General features: G+C 38.5%; 1 protein-coding gene across 2 annotated transcripts in view; it reads left to right on the top strand.

The window, feature by feature from the left end:
* The window catches only part of BANP (BTG3 associated nuclear protein), a 130,970-nt gene that overhangs the window by 60,736 nt on the left and 56,213 nt on the right, over positions 1-14,021 (top strand). Inside the window, exons 9-11 of one of the 2 annotated variants that reach the window (XM_082062801.1) lie at positions 4,800-4,930; positions 8,296-8,358; positions 10,414-10,458. In XM_082062801.1, the coding sequence (XP_081918927.1) occupies positions 4,800-4,930; positions 8,296-8,358; positions 10,414-10,458 (239 nt within the window). Of the gene's footprint in view, positions 1-4,799; positions 4,931-8,286; positions 8,359-10,413; positions 10,459-14,021 lie in introns of both variants that reach the window. The other variant, XM_082062800.1, reaches the window with a different exon arrangement.

Here is a 14,021-nt window from a genome sequence, read left to right as displayed (position 1 = left end):
CCATGTCAGTTAATTAGCTATGAGAATTAGCTACGTGAATGACATAGAGAAGCAGGAGGCTCAGCCCATAGTCCTCATGTAGCTTTATAAGTTTTTGGTGTAATTCTGTGATAGCGTTCAAGGGGTAAGAGCTCCAGAGGAGCTGAGCTGCGAAGATGTGTCTAAGGAAGCTGGTAGGAAACTCTGAATGAATATCTCTGTCTTTCACCCCCAAAGATATTAATTGAGATTGTTCTATAGTGAAGTGACTGTGCAGCTTTACAGTAGCCACAACATTTATAGGTTGCATGAAGTTGTAACAGACTGTTTTATTTAGGCAGAAATGGGTTTTCCATATTTTACCTGGCTCTTCTCTTTGAAGCTGTTGCCTTTTGCTGGAGTTGAGGTATTAATTGCGGTGGTTTGCTCTGCTCTTCTTGGACCCAGCACTTCAGTCCTGTGTGTTTCTATTTATTTAATTTTTTTTTGGACAAGAGTTATACACATGGCTGCCATGATAATTTAACTAGATATTCTTTTTAGAAACGCTCGCAGTCTTTGGAGGGAAGGCAGTAGGAAATGAGGTTTTTGGGAGGAGGATTAATTGGAGAGTGCCTTCTCCCTTTCTTTTAATTTCTCTTAAGATTGTTAAGGCTGTTATCACAGTTTTCCATGTTGGAATTTTTAATTAGTTCTATGACTTTGGGATTTATATGTAGATTTAGGCTGAAGTGCTCAGCCTATGCCGAGATGTCACATATAAAAAGGGATGTGCAGCCAAATCTTCAAAGCTGTTCTGCAAAATTGGAGGCATTTAGCACTGGATGAGTCAGGTTGAGATAAGGGCTTGCAGTATACACTTTTATTTCTATTAATTGTTGGGTAATGGTGTTTTTCCTGCTTTTTGTTCTTGAGGATGGCTTTGCTACATCTGGCCATTAACCTTTCCTCGCTAGGACTAAACATCAAGGAAGCACCAAAGAATGTCCTAGTTTGTAGGTACAAGTGTGAGGGTGGGAGCTTGTGCACTAGGAAAAGAATTCTGAATAACACCACAGAAGGAGAATAAGCACAAACCCAGAGTCTGCACCTCCTGCGTGTCCTTCCAAAAGGAGAAGCCAGATGCTCAACTGATAAATACAAAATAGAATAGGCAAGAATTAGAAAATGCCAAAGGTTTTGCCTTTGAAGTGACGAATTTTAAAGCTGCTCTCAGCTGAGAGTTAAACACACATATTCTTGAAACGATTACAAATTACATTTGTCTGACAAGTCTGATCTTGGCAATGTGGGCGGAAGATGAGCTGTGACAATGTGACAGCAAAGCTGCTTCGGCGGGCGATTGCGCCAACCCCTCAACGTCCATCTGAGAGCACAACCTCACTTGGGCTCAGAAACATGTGCAGCATACAAATGGAAAATGTGAAAGGTCCCGTTTCAGCTTGGGAGGAGGGAATATTTCAGCAGTTTATTTTATTATTTTTTTTTTTTCCTGGTATCTCAACGTTATCACCAGGGGAATGGTCAGTGCAGCATCTTCCATTGTGTGGGTGGCTCCAGAGCAGCTCCATGCAGGGAAGGCGCTTTGGCGGTGTCACGGGTAACGTGCTCCGTAGTAGCACCAGAGAAACCATTCGGTTCGTGTCCAAGTGCCCTTTTGTAACTCGTGCAACGGAAAATTTCAAAGCACGAGTTCAGCTGTTGGGTTTCTCCGTGCCAGAGATTCTCTAATATATCAAAGTTGTAAATGTGAGGCTAGATAGTTTACATGATAGTGATTTATAACTGTTGACATATCCTCTATTCAAGCTGTGTGCTATTCATGTTGGTGTTTGTTTTTAATGGGGAATGTTTGAAAGTGGATAAATATTACTTTTGTCTGGTCAGAGACTCAGAGGGGAAAAACAATACTTATAAAGGATGTTTTGTTTTTAGACACTGTTGAATCCTTCTAAGAAAAAAACTCTGCCAAAATCCAACAAAGAAAAATAAAAAAATAAAGAAAACCCAACTGTGGTTGTTCCAGTGAAGCCAAACTGAAATCTATTGATAAGTGACAACGCGAGATGTACAGGATGTTGAATTCAGCCTGTGTCTCCTGATCCCACCTCCAAAAAGCGTAATCACTTCTGGCATCTGTGAAGGAAAAGATGGTTTACAAAGACAGGCTTTTGGACTTTACAGTTAAAAATGTATTTCAAGATGTGCTTAGGATATAATGTAAATAGATACTTTTATCTGCTGCAGCTCTTGTGTCTTCGTTACTGTTTTATTTAATAACTTCCTTAATCAGAAAATAAATAGTCATTATAAATGAGTGTTTTCTCAGCAGTACAGCGTTGCAGTTTGTGTCATGGTCAGTGTAATCTAGAGGAAGAGCACTGCTAGAAGGTTATTAAATCTCCAAGTGAAACACGGGTCTTTCGTCGCCCGTGTCCCAAGTCCAGATTTGCTGTCTGTGTACGTGTATTTACGTTCACACTCTATATGTTTGCGCACGTGAAATTCTGTATGTATGCATGTGTGTGTATACGCACACATCTAAATGAAGAAATATGTATTTGGACACTGCGGTTTGACCAGAAGTTGAGTTGTAACTCGACTCAGCTGTTGAATTACATAGTGGGGACTGGGAAGCAGGATGGAAAGACAAAATTCCAGCGGGCTGGACCGGCGGTACCTGTGAGAAGCAGCGAGATGAATTACTGGGCTTCCTTAGCCATTTAGCATCCTAACAAAAGGCTATCTGTAAAATAAAATGCATAAAATATTATTAGGACTGACATAATGGAGATGAGAGAAGAAGCAAAAGGCAAAGAGGCTCAGGCAGATGATCCTTCTAGAATATCCATTACTTTCAGTGACTGTGACAAAGCCACTGGCAATGGAAAGCGTGATCCTGTATTAGAATTGGAACAATTCACGTTCTTATATGGTTGACAGTTTCTCATGCTGGGTACAGGGCTTTTCTACCAATTGTGGTTTGTTAATCCCATCCGGAATTCTGCCCAGCAAACTGCCCTTCGACAGCCGTGCTGGAATTGCACAGTGAGCAACGGGACTATAAGAAATTACAAATATTCTGCAGTTACCTACCAGTCAAATGTAAGGTATTGAAGATGTATGTCCAATAGCAAAAACATGTGCGTGTTCTGTTTCACTCAGTTGCTGCATAAGCATTCTGCTTGTAGTTACAGATTTGCAGATCATTAACATAATTAGAACTGTCTAGTTGAATTGTTAAGCAACTGAACTTTTCAACAACGAAGTAAATGCTAGTTTGGTGGTTTTGAGTTAGTTTCCAGTTCCCGTATTTAGACTTAAAATTATCTTCGTCCACAAGCATTTGCAGACAGGATGAAAAAAATCCAAAAGGATGATTTTATTAAAGAACATTTCCATTAAAATATTTGTATGAGTGGATAAAGCTCCTTCTTGCAAAACTAACGCTCTCTTTTCAGTATAAATCTTAGAGTGTTAAGTAGAAGTATTAAAACTTTACGAAACGTGGTTTCCTGCTGCGTTGGTTCAGAAAATAATGAACCATTATTTTAAAAATCAAAATATATCAGCTGTATGTGAGCAGGATGAGATCTATCTAGTGCTTATTTAGACAATACATAAAGTCTTGTAAGGAAATGGCCTACAATGGAAGCAGAGTGACACCTTTTCTTAAATATTTTCATTCTAGTTTCCAGTAATTGAACAGCTTGAAAGCCCTATAGTATTGAATCTTACTACATGTTAGATGTAAATGTGTTTTATGTTGCCTTGTCAGGGCAATAAATAATTTAGAAAAATAGTAAAACACTTAATGCTTCAGAGATTTCATTCAATGTATTTTTATGGCATAGCAAAAGACACATGTTAAACGTGTTTACAGGAATGCTGTATGTAAAAAAAAGTATTGCTTCAAATATATTAGTGTAAAAGCCCTTAATGACAGCCCCGTTCGCCAAGATGTCTCAAATTAAAAACAAAAGTAAGAAAATCAGGACTGATGCTGAATCTTAGTGTGATACTGGGAGATTTCCAGGTTTTTCCTACCAGTGCCAACTTGAACTTGTCGCATGTGCTGCAAAACAAAATCATCATTGATTGATCGTTTCAGTTGATTTTCCTGATTCCTAAAAGGACGGATGGTTCCCAGCGATACCTTCACCTGCTCGTGGTGCCTTAATCTCTAGGAAGACCCATACACAGCATTAGTGTCCAGTCCTTTCAGTACAGTTATTGACATTATTAGTCTCTCAGTTTCACCGACACCAAAAGCATTAAAAAAATTGCTTTAAACCAGTGTGAGGTAGTGTTGAAATTCACCCAGGTCAAGAAATCAACCTGCTTTTTTGAAGTTAAAAATGATAATTCCAGACTTGTGTGTGTTAGCATGAATTATAAATGATGGATCTTGAAAAACAACAGAGAGAAATCCTTTATATAATAACTTCAATTTTACAGGATGGCTTTTCAAATATATCCTGGTGGTGGCACTGATAGTTCTCAGCTGCACAGGTGACCAAAATAAAGGGTAGAACTGCTTAGGAAATGTGTGTGGTTTTGCTGTGATGTAAGTTTTACAGTTGCAGAATCTTTAATCTGTAATCAAAAGATGCTTTTTAAATGTGTGCTTCCTCAGAGACAAAATAGCTTTTGGAATTGTAGCAATTCTACAGGTGAGCAATGCCCACGCATTGATGGATAAATGATCTGCATCTCCTTACTGACTGCATTTGTTTTCCACAGGTTTTAAGCACGCGTTGTTGCATGGCCGTTGGTATGAGATATGTAAGAGTAACCCTGGATTTTTGTCTCTCTTTCAGAGGGTTCGCAGGGTTCGGTTTCAGCTTCTGCCGAGCTCCAGCAGAACCAGCCGCAGGCACTTCACTACGCGCTCGCCAACGCGCAGCAGGTCCAGATCCACCAGATCGGAGAAGACGGCCAAGTCCAAGTAGTATGTACTCCGCTTTTTCTAAATCATGCCATTTAAACTATCTGGGTTTTTGCAAGCTTTGCTTCAGCTGAAAAAGTGACCTGTCATCACTGCTTAAGCGTGATTTTCAGAAAATAAACAGGGGAGGGTCATGAAAGATGTTTTAGAGTTACTTGGCAAAACTCTTCACACAGGGTTTGCACACACATAAATGCATGTTCATTACTGTATCTAGAATGTACTAATTTCTACCTGGCCATTTGCTTCAATAATAATACCAAAACTACTAAGTGCACGATTTACACTTCAGAGGTAGTTTTAGCTATGATTTTCAAAACAAGAATACATTTATTTATTTTCATTTTTAAAAAAACTTGGCTTCTGAGGCATTTTTGAACATCTGTTAGCTGAATCCTTTACATGTGTATTCATTTAGATACATGTATATAAGTCAAAGTTATAAATATTGATGTTTTTTAATCCTACCATAACTTAGGCCATTATTATTTTATATACGATACTCTGAAAAAAGTCTCCTTGGCTTTAGTTCCTGTGTGCCACAATTTGACTACAAGGATTGTTTTCAATTCAAATTTAAAAAAAGCAGGAGAAAATAATGAAATACCGGTTTATGTGGCATTTCTGACATGCAGCGTTCAGAAATACTGGTGTAGATCTGCGCACTCATTCTCCTGTGGTAGAAACCTGAGGATTTAATGTGTGAAATCTGTCTACCATTAACTTTTTAAATCTTCAGGCTTTGTGTTTATGCGCAGGCATGTAACATAGAAACTTTTTCAGCGATGGTTTTAGTGTTTTGAAGGTACTTTGGTTAGAAACCAGGCTAAAGAAACAGGCGGAAATGGGCAAATAAACAAGAACTCCTGAGAGATATAAATCAAGAACCTAAACTGTGGTACCCAGTGTTCTGGCTGTTGCAAAGGTTCTAGTCAATGCCATTGCAAAGAAGAGTCTGAAGCAAGATAACGAAGCATCTTTGGTAAATATTTATGGTGTTTTCTCCTCAAATAAGAGAAGGCAGCGCAGGAGAGAAGAAGCAAGTCTGCCCAATTTAATAATTTACACATAAAGACTGAAAACGCTCTGTTGACACTGGAATACTCAGTGTGGTCGTGTAGAGCTGCAAATTGTCAGCATGCAAAGGGCAACGGTGAAAGAAACATGATGAAAGATGGGCTATGAAGGGCAGGTGCTTTTGGAATATCATCAAAAAAGACACGTCTGTAAGGCCCACGGAAGGTTTAGTGGAATAGCAGTAGAATCGAAGGAGAAAAGTGTCACGGAAATTGGGGGACAATTGTTGAAGGCAACTCACAGAACCGTAAGTGTGGATTAAAAGGACTTAAATGTTAGCTGGAATATTTTTTTAAGGAGTGCATGGAAGTGGAAGGAGTTTGAGATGAAAGTGATGGAGAGGAACTCCAGCCAGCAATGGGAAGAGCTGTGGAGAGGAGGCTGCAGCAGAGAGCACGTTCTTCCAAAGGGGAAGAGATGCTTATGAACTCAGATAAAGGAAAGAGCTGGAGTGTAAGGGATGGTGGGAACTGTCGGCTGTGGGATTCGGATGGGGCTGGAAAGTCTGGACCGCGCCTTTGGTTTTCGGAGGAATTTATCCGTTCCTGTTATGTACCTGGACACCATACGATCTAAATGGAAGTCGAGGAGCTAATCCTGGAGAACAATTGCTTGACTGAACTGGATCCTAAATGCTTTGAGTTGCTATTCTCAAACTTGGAAGAGGACCAAAGAGAAGTTTGAGAAATCAACTTACAAACTTCTTTTTCCCTCCTGTCAGCTGGGAGCATCCTCAGTGAAATAATGCTCTTTCTGCAGGAACTGGCTGCAAAGGTTCCACTTGACTTCTGCCATAACGTTACAGTATTATCGTTTGAATTTCTTTGTCTCTTGGTTTCCCTATATATTTTAAAGAGCGTATTTTTTTAACTGCTGTATAGATCTTTTTATGAGATTTAACTGATTGCTGAAAAGTAGTTTTCAAGTCTAGAAAGGCAAGGCAGAAGGGAAAATAATACAAAATACATGCACATAATAGACAAAATGGTTGTGTTTATAGATCTAAGTGATGAAAGTTTGCCTCATTAAAAGAGCTGGACCAGTCAACTGTAATTTAAATTGATTGTGGAATCCGGGAAAAATTCACTACAACCATCACCTTCTCCCTCCTCCCTTTGGTCAAAAAGAATTACTTCTGTTTGCAGACACTATGAATGGATCTCTTAACTGTTCGGTGCTTTTCCCTGGGAGCCCTGAGAGCTTGATGTTAAGGAGGGAAAGTGATTCTAATCTCAACATGGACTGGGCTGTGCTCTGATTTTATATACAGTCCCTATTGTCAGAGTGATACTTTCAGTATGTTTTTCTTCCTATAAATAGACTGTTTCCTTCCAAAGGAAATGAAACTGTTTGAAATAGAGGGATCTGTATTTCTTTGAAAATCACATGCAATTGTTCTTGTGTTATAAAATAAGAGCAGCCTTTGACAGAATTCCAAATGATTATCTTTAATCTCTGTCTCATGCAGGCATATTAAAATGAACACAAAGCCTTCTAAACCCTGAAGTAGGTTATTTAGAATCCAATCTCCCTTCAGGTAAATCACAGTAGCAAAGACTTTGGGCTGGTCAGGATGCACAAGGAATTCCGTCCACACCGTGGCTGTGTTTTGATCAAATCATAGGCCTGATACCGCTCTGAAGTTGTGGGGCTGGTCAGCAATACCAAGTATTAACATTATTAAAGCTCTTAGGGAAGATTTTCACTAACATAAACCAGCATAACAATCAAATTAATGACTTCATGACAATTTATGGCAGATTGAAAGACAGTCGGTAGCGTGGTGCTGTACTTCACCATAACTATGTGAATGTACAAAGGTACATGGACACTTAGAGATACGTTTTAAAACCTCACACTTAGTGAGTAGTTTGTCTTGTCATATATGTTTTAAGAACTGAGTTTCCAAGGTCTTCAAATGCGATTAATGTTTCAGGCACAGTGCTAATTGACCGAAGCAAGTTAGTCCTATGCTTTGTGCATCAAAAATGCAGATGTTGTGTCTATGGAGAAATGCACTACATAAATGTTATTTACTGTTATGCTTATTTTCTTTCCTCTTATGTGAAAATGAACCATTCTTTCTTCAAAGTCACTCTGCTTATACTTTGCATAAAAAGATGGGGAAATATGGATGCACTTTTGTTAAAGCTGCCTTTAATGCTTTTTATTGAATATGCATTTTACTTCCATGCATTAAGCTGTGATGAATCCAAAGTAATAGCTTCTTCCTCTGGTTATGATTTTCACCTGATGCTCCTTGGTGTTTTCTTTCGTTGCGGATCCCGCAGGGTCATCTCCACATCGCCCAGGTGCCCCAGGGCGAGCAGGTGCAGATCACTCAGGACAGCGAGGTGAGCGCAGAGGGGGAGATGCTGGGGGGAATTGCGGCCCCGACCTTATTAATATTTTTTAAAAAATTCAATATCTAAAAATATTAATCTATTCTTATAAAACGTAAGATCTGCTCCGATGCACAGTGTGGGTAGAAGTGAGAGTGTGTGGTGTAGCCAGGGTGACATGTGCTTTTTGCCACTAAATGCAATACGATATTTCTGTGTTTTGAGCTTTTTTTTTTTTTTCTTCCCTTGTCCAGCCAAGACAGTTCCATGTGTGTGTTCCGCTAATGATTGTTGAATATGGCTGTTGATTTTGGCTGGAAATTTAGTAATTATGGAGTAAATTACTTAGGTGCTTGCACTGCCATGGAGAAATGAAATGATTTAATTCGGTTTATGAACTAAATGTGTTCAGAATACTCAATGTCTTTAATTGTGGGAACTGTTGAGCAGGAGCTGGAGAAACCTTCAGCTGCCATCTAGTAAAGATGGATTGCAGAATAAAGTGAACTTATCTTTGTTCCTGACCAAGTAATCTGGCACTGCAGTATTTGCGCTTCATAATTTTTTCCATAAAAATAGTACAGTAGAACAGAAATGGATAAATCCAGCCCTGAACCCTCCAATTTGGCCTTTTTTTTTAACCACTTGGGCAAAAGAGCTCTTAAAGCCAGGTAAATTTACCTGAGTGCGAGTGCTGTTGTTGCTTATCTAAGAATGTACAGAGGTTTCTAACTGCTCAGACGGCTGTTAGATTAGTTTGCTCACATGAAGAAACAATAGCAAAATAAGGTTAAACAGAAATGCAGAATACAATTTTAATTTATATGATATCACTGTTGAGCTTTTTTACTCAATGTTAAGCATATCTGCTTGTGGGTTAGTTTCATCTGTTTCCAAACTACCCTAAATCACACCTCATAAAACCACTTTTGGTGTGGAGGAACACTGTTAGCTATTGTAGAACAAATCTGATTTTAAATATTATATAGATATTATAGTTAAAGGCAGTTTTCTTTGAAGAGCTTGTCAGACCTAGAGAGAAATGCAAAAGGATCAAAATGTTGTGGGTCTAGAGGAATTAATGGTGTGATACAACAAACCTGAAACAATTGTTGGGTAAAAAGCCACCGAAAAACTTGTGGTTCAGCAGATGTGAGTTGTGATTGATCCCGAGGGTCCAGCACATCCCGTGTCCAGTGGCTTCGTCTGAAGTTGCTGTATGTGCGACTTTTAAGGGTGACGTTCGTCTGAGACAGATGAAAACATCTGGTTTAAAATTTATTACCATGCACGCAGCTTCAAATAAAAGGAAGAGCTGCCAGGAAGAGAAAACGCAGAAAACGTGCAAATCAAAGAATTGCTGTTTTTTTTCCTCAAAGTAATGTGCTATTTCACTGCATGTCTGTGTTTGGGAAACTGTTTTTTTTCTTAATCTAAGTGTGCTTTTAACATCTCCGAGCATATGAATAAGAACTTCATTTTGGGAAGAATGCTGCTTTCCTTTTTAGATTTTATAGATACAGTTTCCTTTAAAATACTTTGCATTTTGAGAATTTTTTGTAGTAGATGTAACTCCTGTGACAGAACTATGTTGGTCTTCCCTATAGAATTTTGATAAAATAAAAAAATCTGTTAGTATAGGCAGTAACTTTATAATAAGTAGAAAATAGCACTCCATACATGTAAAAGAATTGCACTGCTCATTCTAGTTCAGTAAGGGTTTTCATTTAAATGGGAAGTTTTAAATAAATAAGGAAAAATAAAAATCTTACCTCAAAAGCCATGCAAACAAACTTTGCATGAAAATCCTGTAACTTTCAAAAAGCAAAACGTGCTGGTGCTGAAAAACCTCCTCACTTTTGGGGCTGTTTATCCCATGTGGTTAAATGCTGACCATTGAATTGTAGCCGGATTGCCAAAATAACTCTCAGCAGATTTTCCTAAATTAGTAGATTTCCTTAATATTGAAGTTGTTTAATCATGAAATGAGAAACAGGCCTTTTGCAGGAAAGAGCAACGTTTTTAAATTCCAAAGTTGTGCTTATTGCCAATGCTCTTGTTTTTCAGGGCAACCTGCAGATACATCAAGTTCATGTGGGTCAAGATGGGCAGGTAGGAACGAAACTGAGTTTTCAACAACCTTTTTACTTTGGTCTTTAATGTTGCAGTTGGAATGATCTCACGTTATTAGTGGCTGTTTTAAAGAGGAAAATCTATTCTGGTCTTTTAAAATAAACAACTTGCAAAATGCTAAGATGTAAGCAAAGTATTTTGTCTGTGGACTCTGAGTATTTGACCGAGTTTATTTCATTACTCCCGCAAGACACTTTTTATTGTTTATTGTTTTATACCTCCTTGGCCTCTTCACCGTCACATTCACTGACTGGGTTGATCGCATCATGCACAGTCTGTTCTTTTTTGTCAGCGGTCGCTATGGCCTGATGTGGGTTGCAGTCCTTACAAACACAAGAACATTTATTGCTGAGGTTTAAGCAGCTGGTTTTTCATTATACGGCTGTCTTGGGAGAAACGGATCTTTCACATCTGCTTTTGTTCTTTTTGATAAGAGAGCTTTATCAGGTGCTTATGTACACATGAGGTACGAAAAAGCAGCTTTTACTTTGAGTGACGAGTCAACGAGTGATTAAATTAGCAGAATTTCCATGTCAGGTGTCAACAAAATTGCTAGCATTTGATCTCAGACACACTTTACTAAATGTTGAGCTATATGAACACATCCACAGCATAAAATAAGCAGCTTTCTGGCCAGGCCACTCGACTAAATGTGTTCTGAATTTTTTGTTGTTCCTGTTGAATATTAATAAGTTGTGAAGCATATGGCTACGACTTGAATTGAATTGGAAAGGCTCACGTTGTGAACTCAAAGACCTCGAGAAGTTACCAGCAATCTGAACTTTTGACCATGCATAGGGAAGGGGAAACTAACTTGTATTTTAATGATAATAATAATAATAATAACCACAACAGCTTTAAATGTTTTTTACTGAGACTTTAATCAGACGTACTTTTGCAGAAGTGTGATTAGGAAAAGTGATTTTTGGAGACGTGTCAGAACGTTTGTTTCAGTATTAACTGTTCAAATTACATCTGTCCAGATTACCTCTAAACGACTAATGTTGGGTGGTGTTAAGTCTCTCTGAGAGTGGCATGTAGATGAAGTTACATTTTTTGAAAATTATAGCCTGGTACCATTATTTTTCTCCTTGAAATATCTATTCCTAACAAGTATTCCACAAATCACATCTCTCTTTCTTAAATAGAACCAAAAAATGTAGTTTAAACTGCTGTTGTGAGTTCATGCTGTTTTTTTCATACAAGAGGAGCCAACTCTCATGCTAAAATAGTCATGGAGTGAAAAACTGTAAACTCTAGAATAGTACAAAACCTTTCAAACTCTAAATGCTCTTGGTGATCATCTGAGCAGTAGCAGAATAAGGCTATACTGGAAGAAAAGCATTGTAAATGCATCAGTGCATGTAGATGGATACGTGATGTATGTTTGTTGAAGTGTCTGAGAGCACACACAAGATAAGGAAAAAAAGCATGATTTAATTGATTTTTTTTGTTTGTTTGTTTTGTTTTGAAATCACCATCAGCTTATCTGTATAGAAGCATCAGTATCATAGCTGGGCTGATCTTGGTTCTGGCTAAATGGTCATGCATGCAGGAAAATCCGTTTAGCATCCAATTTTTAATATTTTTTTCTAACTAATTGTACTCTGGGCCCTGGTTTTAAACTTTCCTTGAGAACAAATGAAGTGCTGGTTTGTCTTTTTTTTTTCCTCTGTGCACTCAGCCGTGTTTTGGTGCAAAAGTGTCAGCACTGTCACCCTTCACCTGCCACCTGTGCACAATTTGCTCCTCCTAAATTATTTGCTGCTTAACTGTTTTCCACTGGATCAAAAGATAGGAGCAACCAAATATTAAGGGGGATTTTAATACGCATTCTGTGTTAGATATTGGAGCTTTAATCAGCAGTTTAAGCTGGAGTGGATGAGTCGCTCTCACATGATTCCTGCACGAGGGGTCGAGGGGAGGTCTGGGGCACAACTGGTTTCTGCTCATCAGCTGATCTCTGTGAAATGACTGTTTTTTGAGCTGTTAGCTCATAAAATTGCAAAGGGAAGCGAGTTAAACTAAACTGTTTGTGGTTTAAGAATGGAAGTGGAAATTAATACATTTTCCTTGGCACTCGCAGTGGGATAAGAGCACAAGAACCTGTCACACGATACGGTTCAGCGCTAACATAAGTCAGAACGATCCGGTAGCTCGCAGTCGGCTGGACACGACCTGGGAGCAAAGACTTTTCTGCAGTTTTCCCACCTGTCTGTTGTTTTTCGGGAAAGTGGCTTTTCCTGCCATGTTTTGAGCTCAAACACACGCTGCCAAGGGCCACCGAAGAATATCGATAATAAGGAAAGTGAATAATGTGGCACTTCTGTTGTTGAATATTTTTAGCTGACTAATATATACATACTAATGGTGCTGGATCTGAGCTTGGCTGCTAAATATTCCCTCTGAAAATTCAGCTCGAGCTGCTGTTTTCCACCTATTATTGTACATTTAACAGATGTTTGGTGTTCTCTCTATTCAGGTGAGGTTTAGTGCTGATGTAAAGCATAAAGCTTCAAGTTTCATACGGACTAAAGCAAAAAAAATGGCATTAATCTGTGCAATTCTTATCAGCCAAATTTCCAAGGCGATAGATATTATTTATAATAGGATAAGTACTAAATATTGGCTTCTCTGCAGGATGCTACCAGTTGATTTTTACGTTTTTTTGCCCCTCTTGAATAGTCTGTCCCGGTAGTTGCACTGAATTTACATGTTGTTTTTCTGGCATCACCATTGGTGGAACTAATGAAGTCGTGCCAGAACGAATGCTGGCTACCTACACATGCGTTCTATTAGCTGCGAGTCTCATGTTTCAGTGCACGTTTAATAAAAACACCAAACTGCAGAAATAATTAGACTTTTTATTAACTCACACTTGAAGCCGTGGGCCAGTGGGAGCTTTTTGGATGTTGTGTTTTTTACTTAGGAGTTAACAGAAGTGTTCTAATTTGTCTCTCCTTCCTCTGATGACTTGCCCTCCTTTCTTCTGACTCCATCCTTCTCTTCCTTTGAGCTTCAGTGTTCAGTATCCCAGGGGATGTTCAATGTTTCTTGCACAACACGTGCCACACTGTTCAGAAATAATATATGTGGGGTATAAAGAGGTAGAATGGGACAATTTCAGTAGTTTGGCATCCCTTGATTCTGCATTTTAGACATTCCGTTTTGTACATCCTCACAGTTTCTCCAATTTAGAAATTAATTAAAATGACACCAGGCAAATGGTCTTCAACTAATAGCCTTAGTTCTTAAATTAAAAAGTTAATGCGTTTTAAAATCTAAAATATGATTAAACGTATTCCTGGAGAGCTGACAATTTGTTCTGCTCAATGAATGAAAAATTAATAACAGTAGCAGCATTTAGTTCACTTAGTGTCAGTGTCTGTAGGTACATTAGAAGAAGCAGGAGAATCCAGAATAAATTGCATGTATGGTGGGTTTGGCAGAAAAAAGCTACCGGGGTAAATTGATTGTGTAGTATTAGTCTTGTTACTGTGTGTTTATGAAATAAACCTGCAGAATTGCTTCTGCTATGTGAT

Source organism: Streptopelia decaocto (assembly GCF_964273445.1).
Source record: "Streptopelia decaocto genome assembly, chromosome: 11".
NCBI classification, from domain to species: domain Eukaryota; kingdom Metazoa; phylum Chordata; class Aves; order Columbiformes; family Columbidae; genus Streptopelia; species Streptopelia decaocto.
Note: the sequence above shows the minus strand (reverse complement) of the source record. Positions and strands in the feature narration are given on the sequence as shown.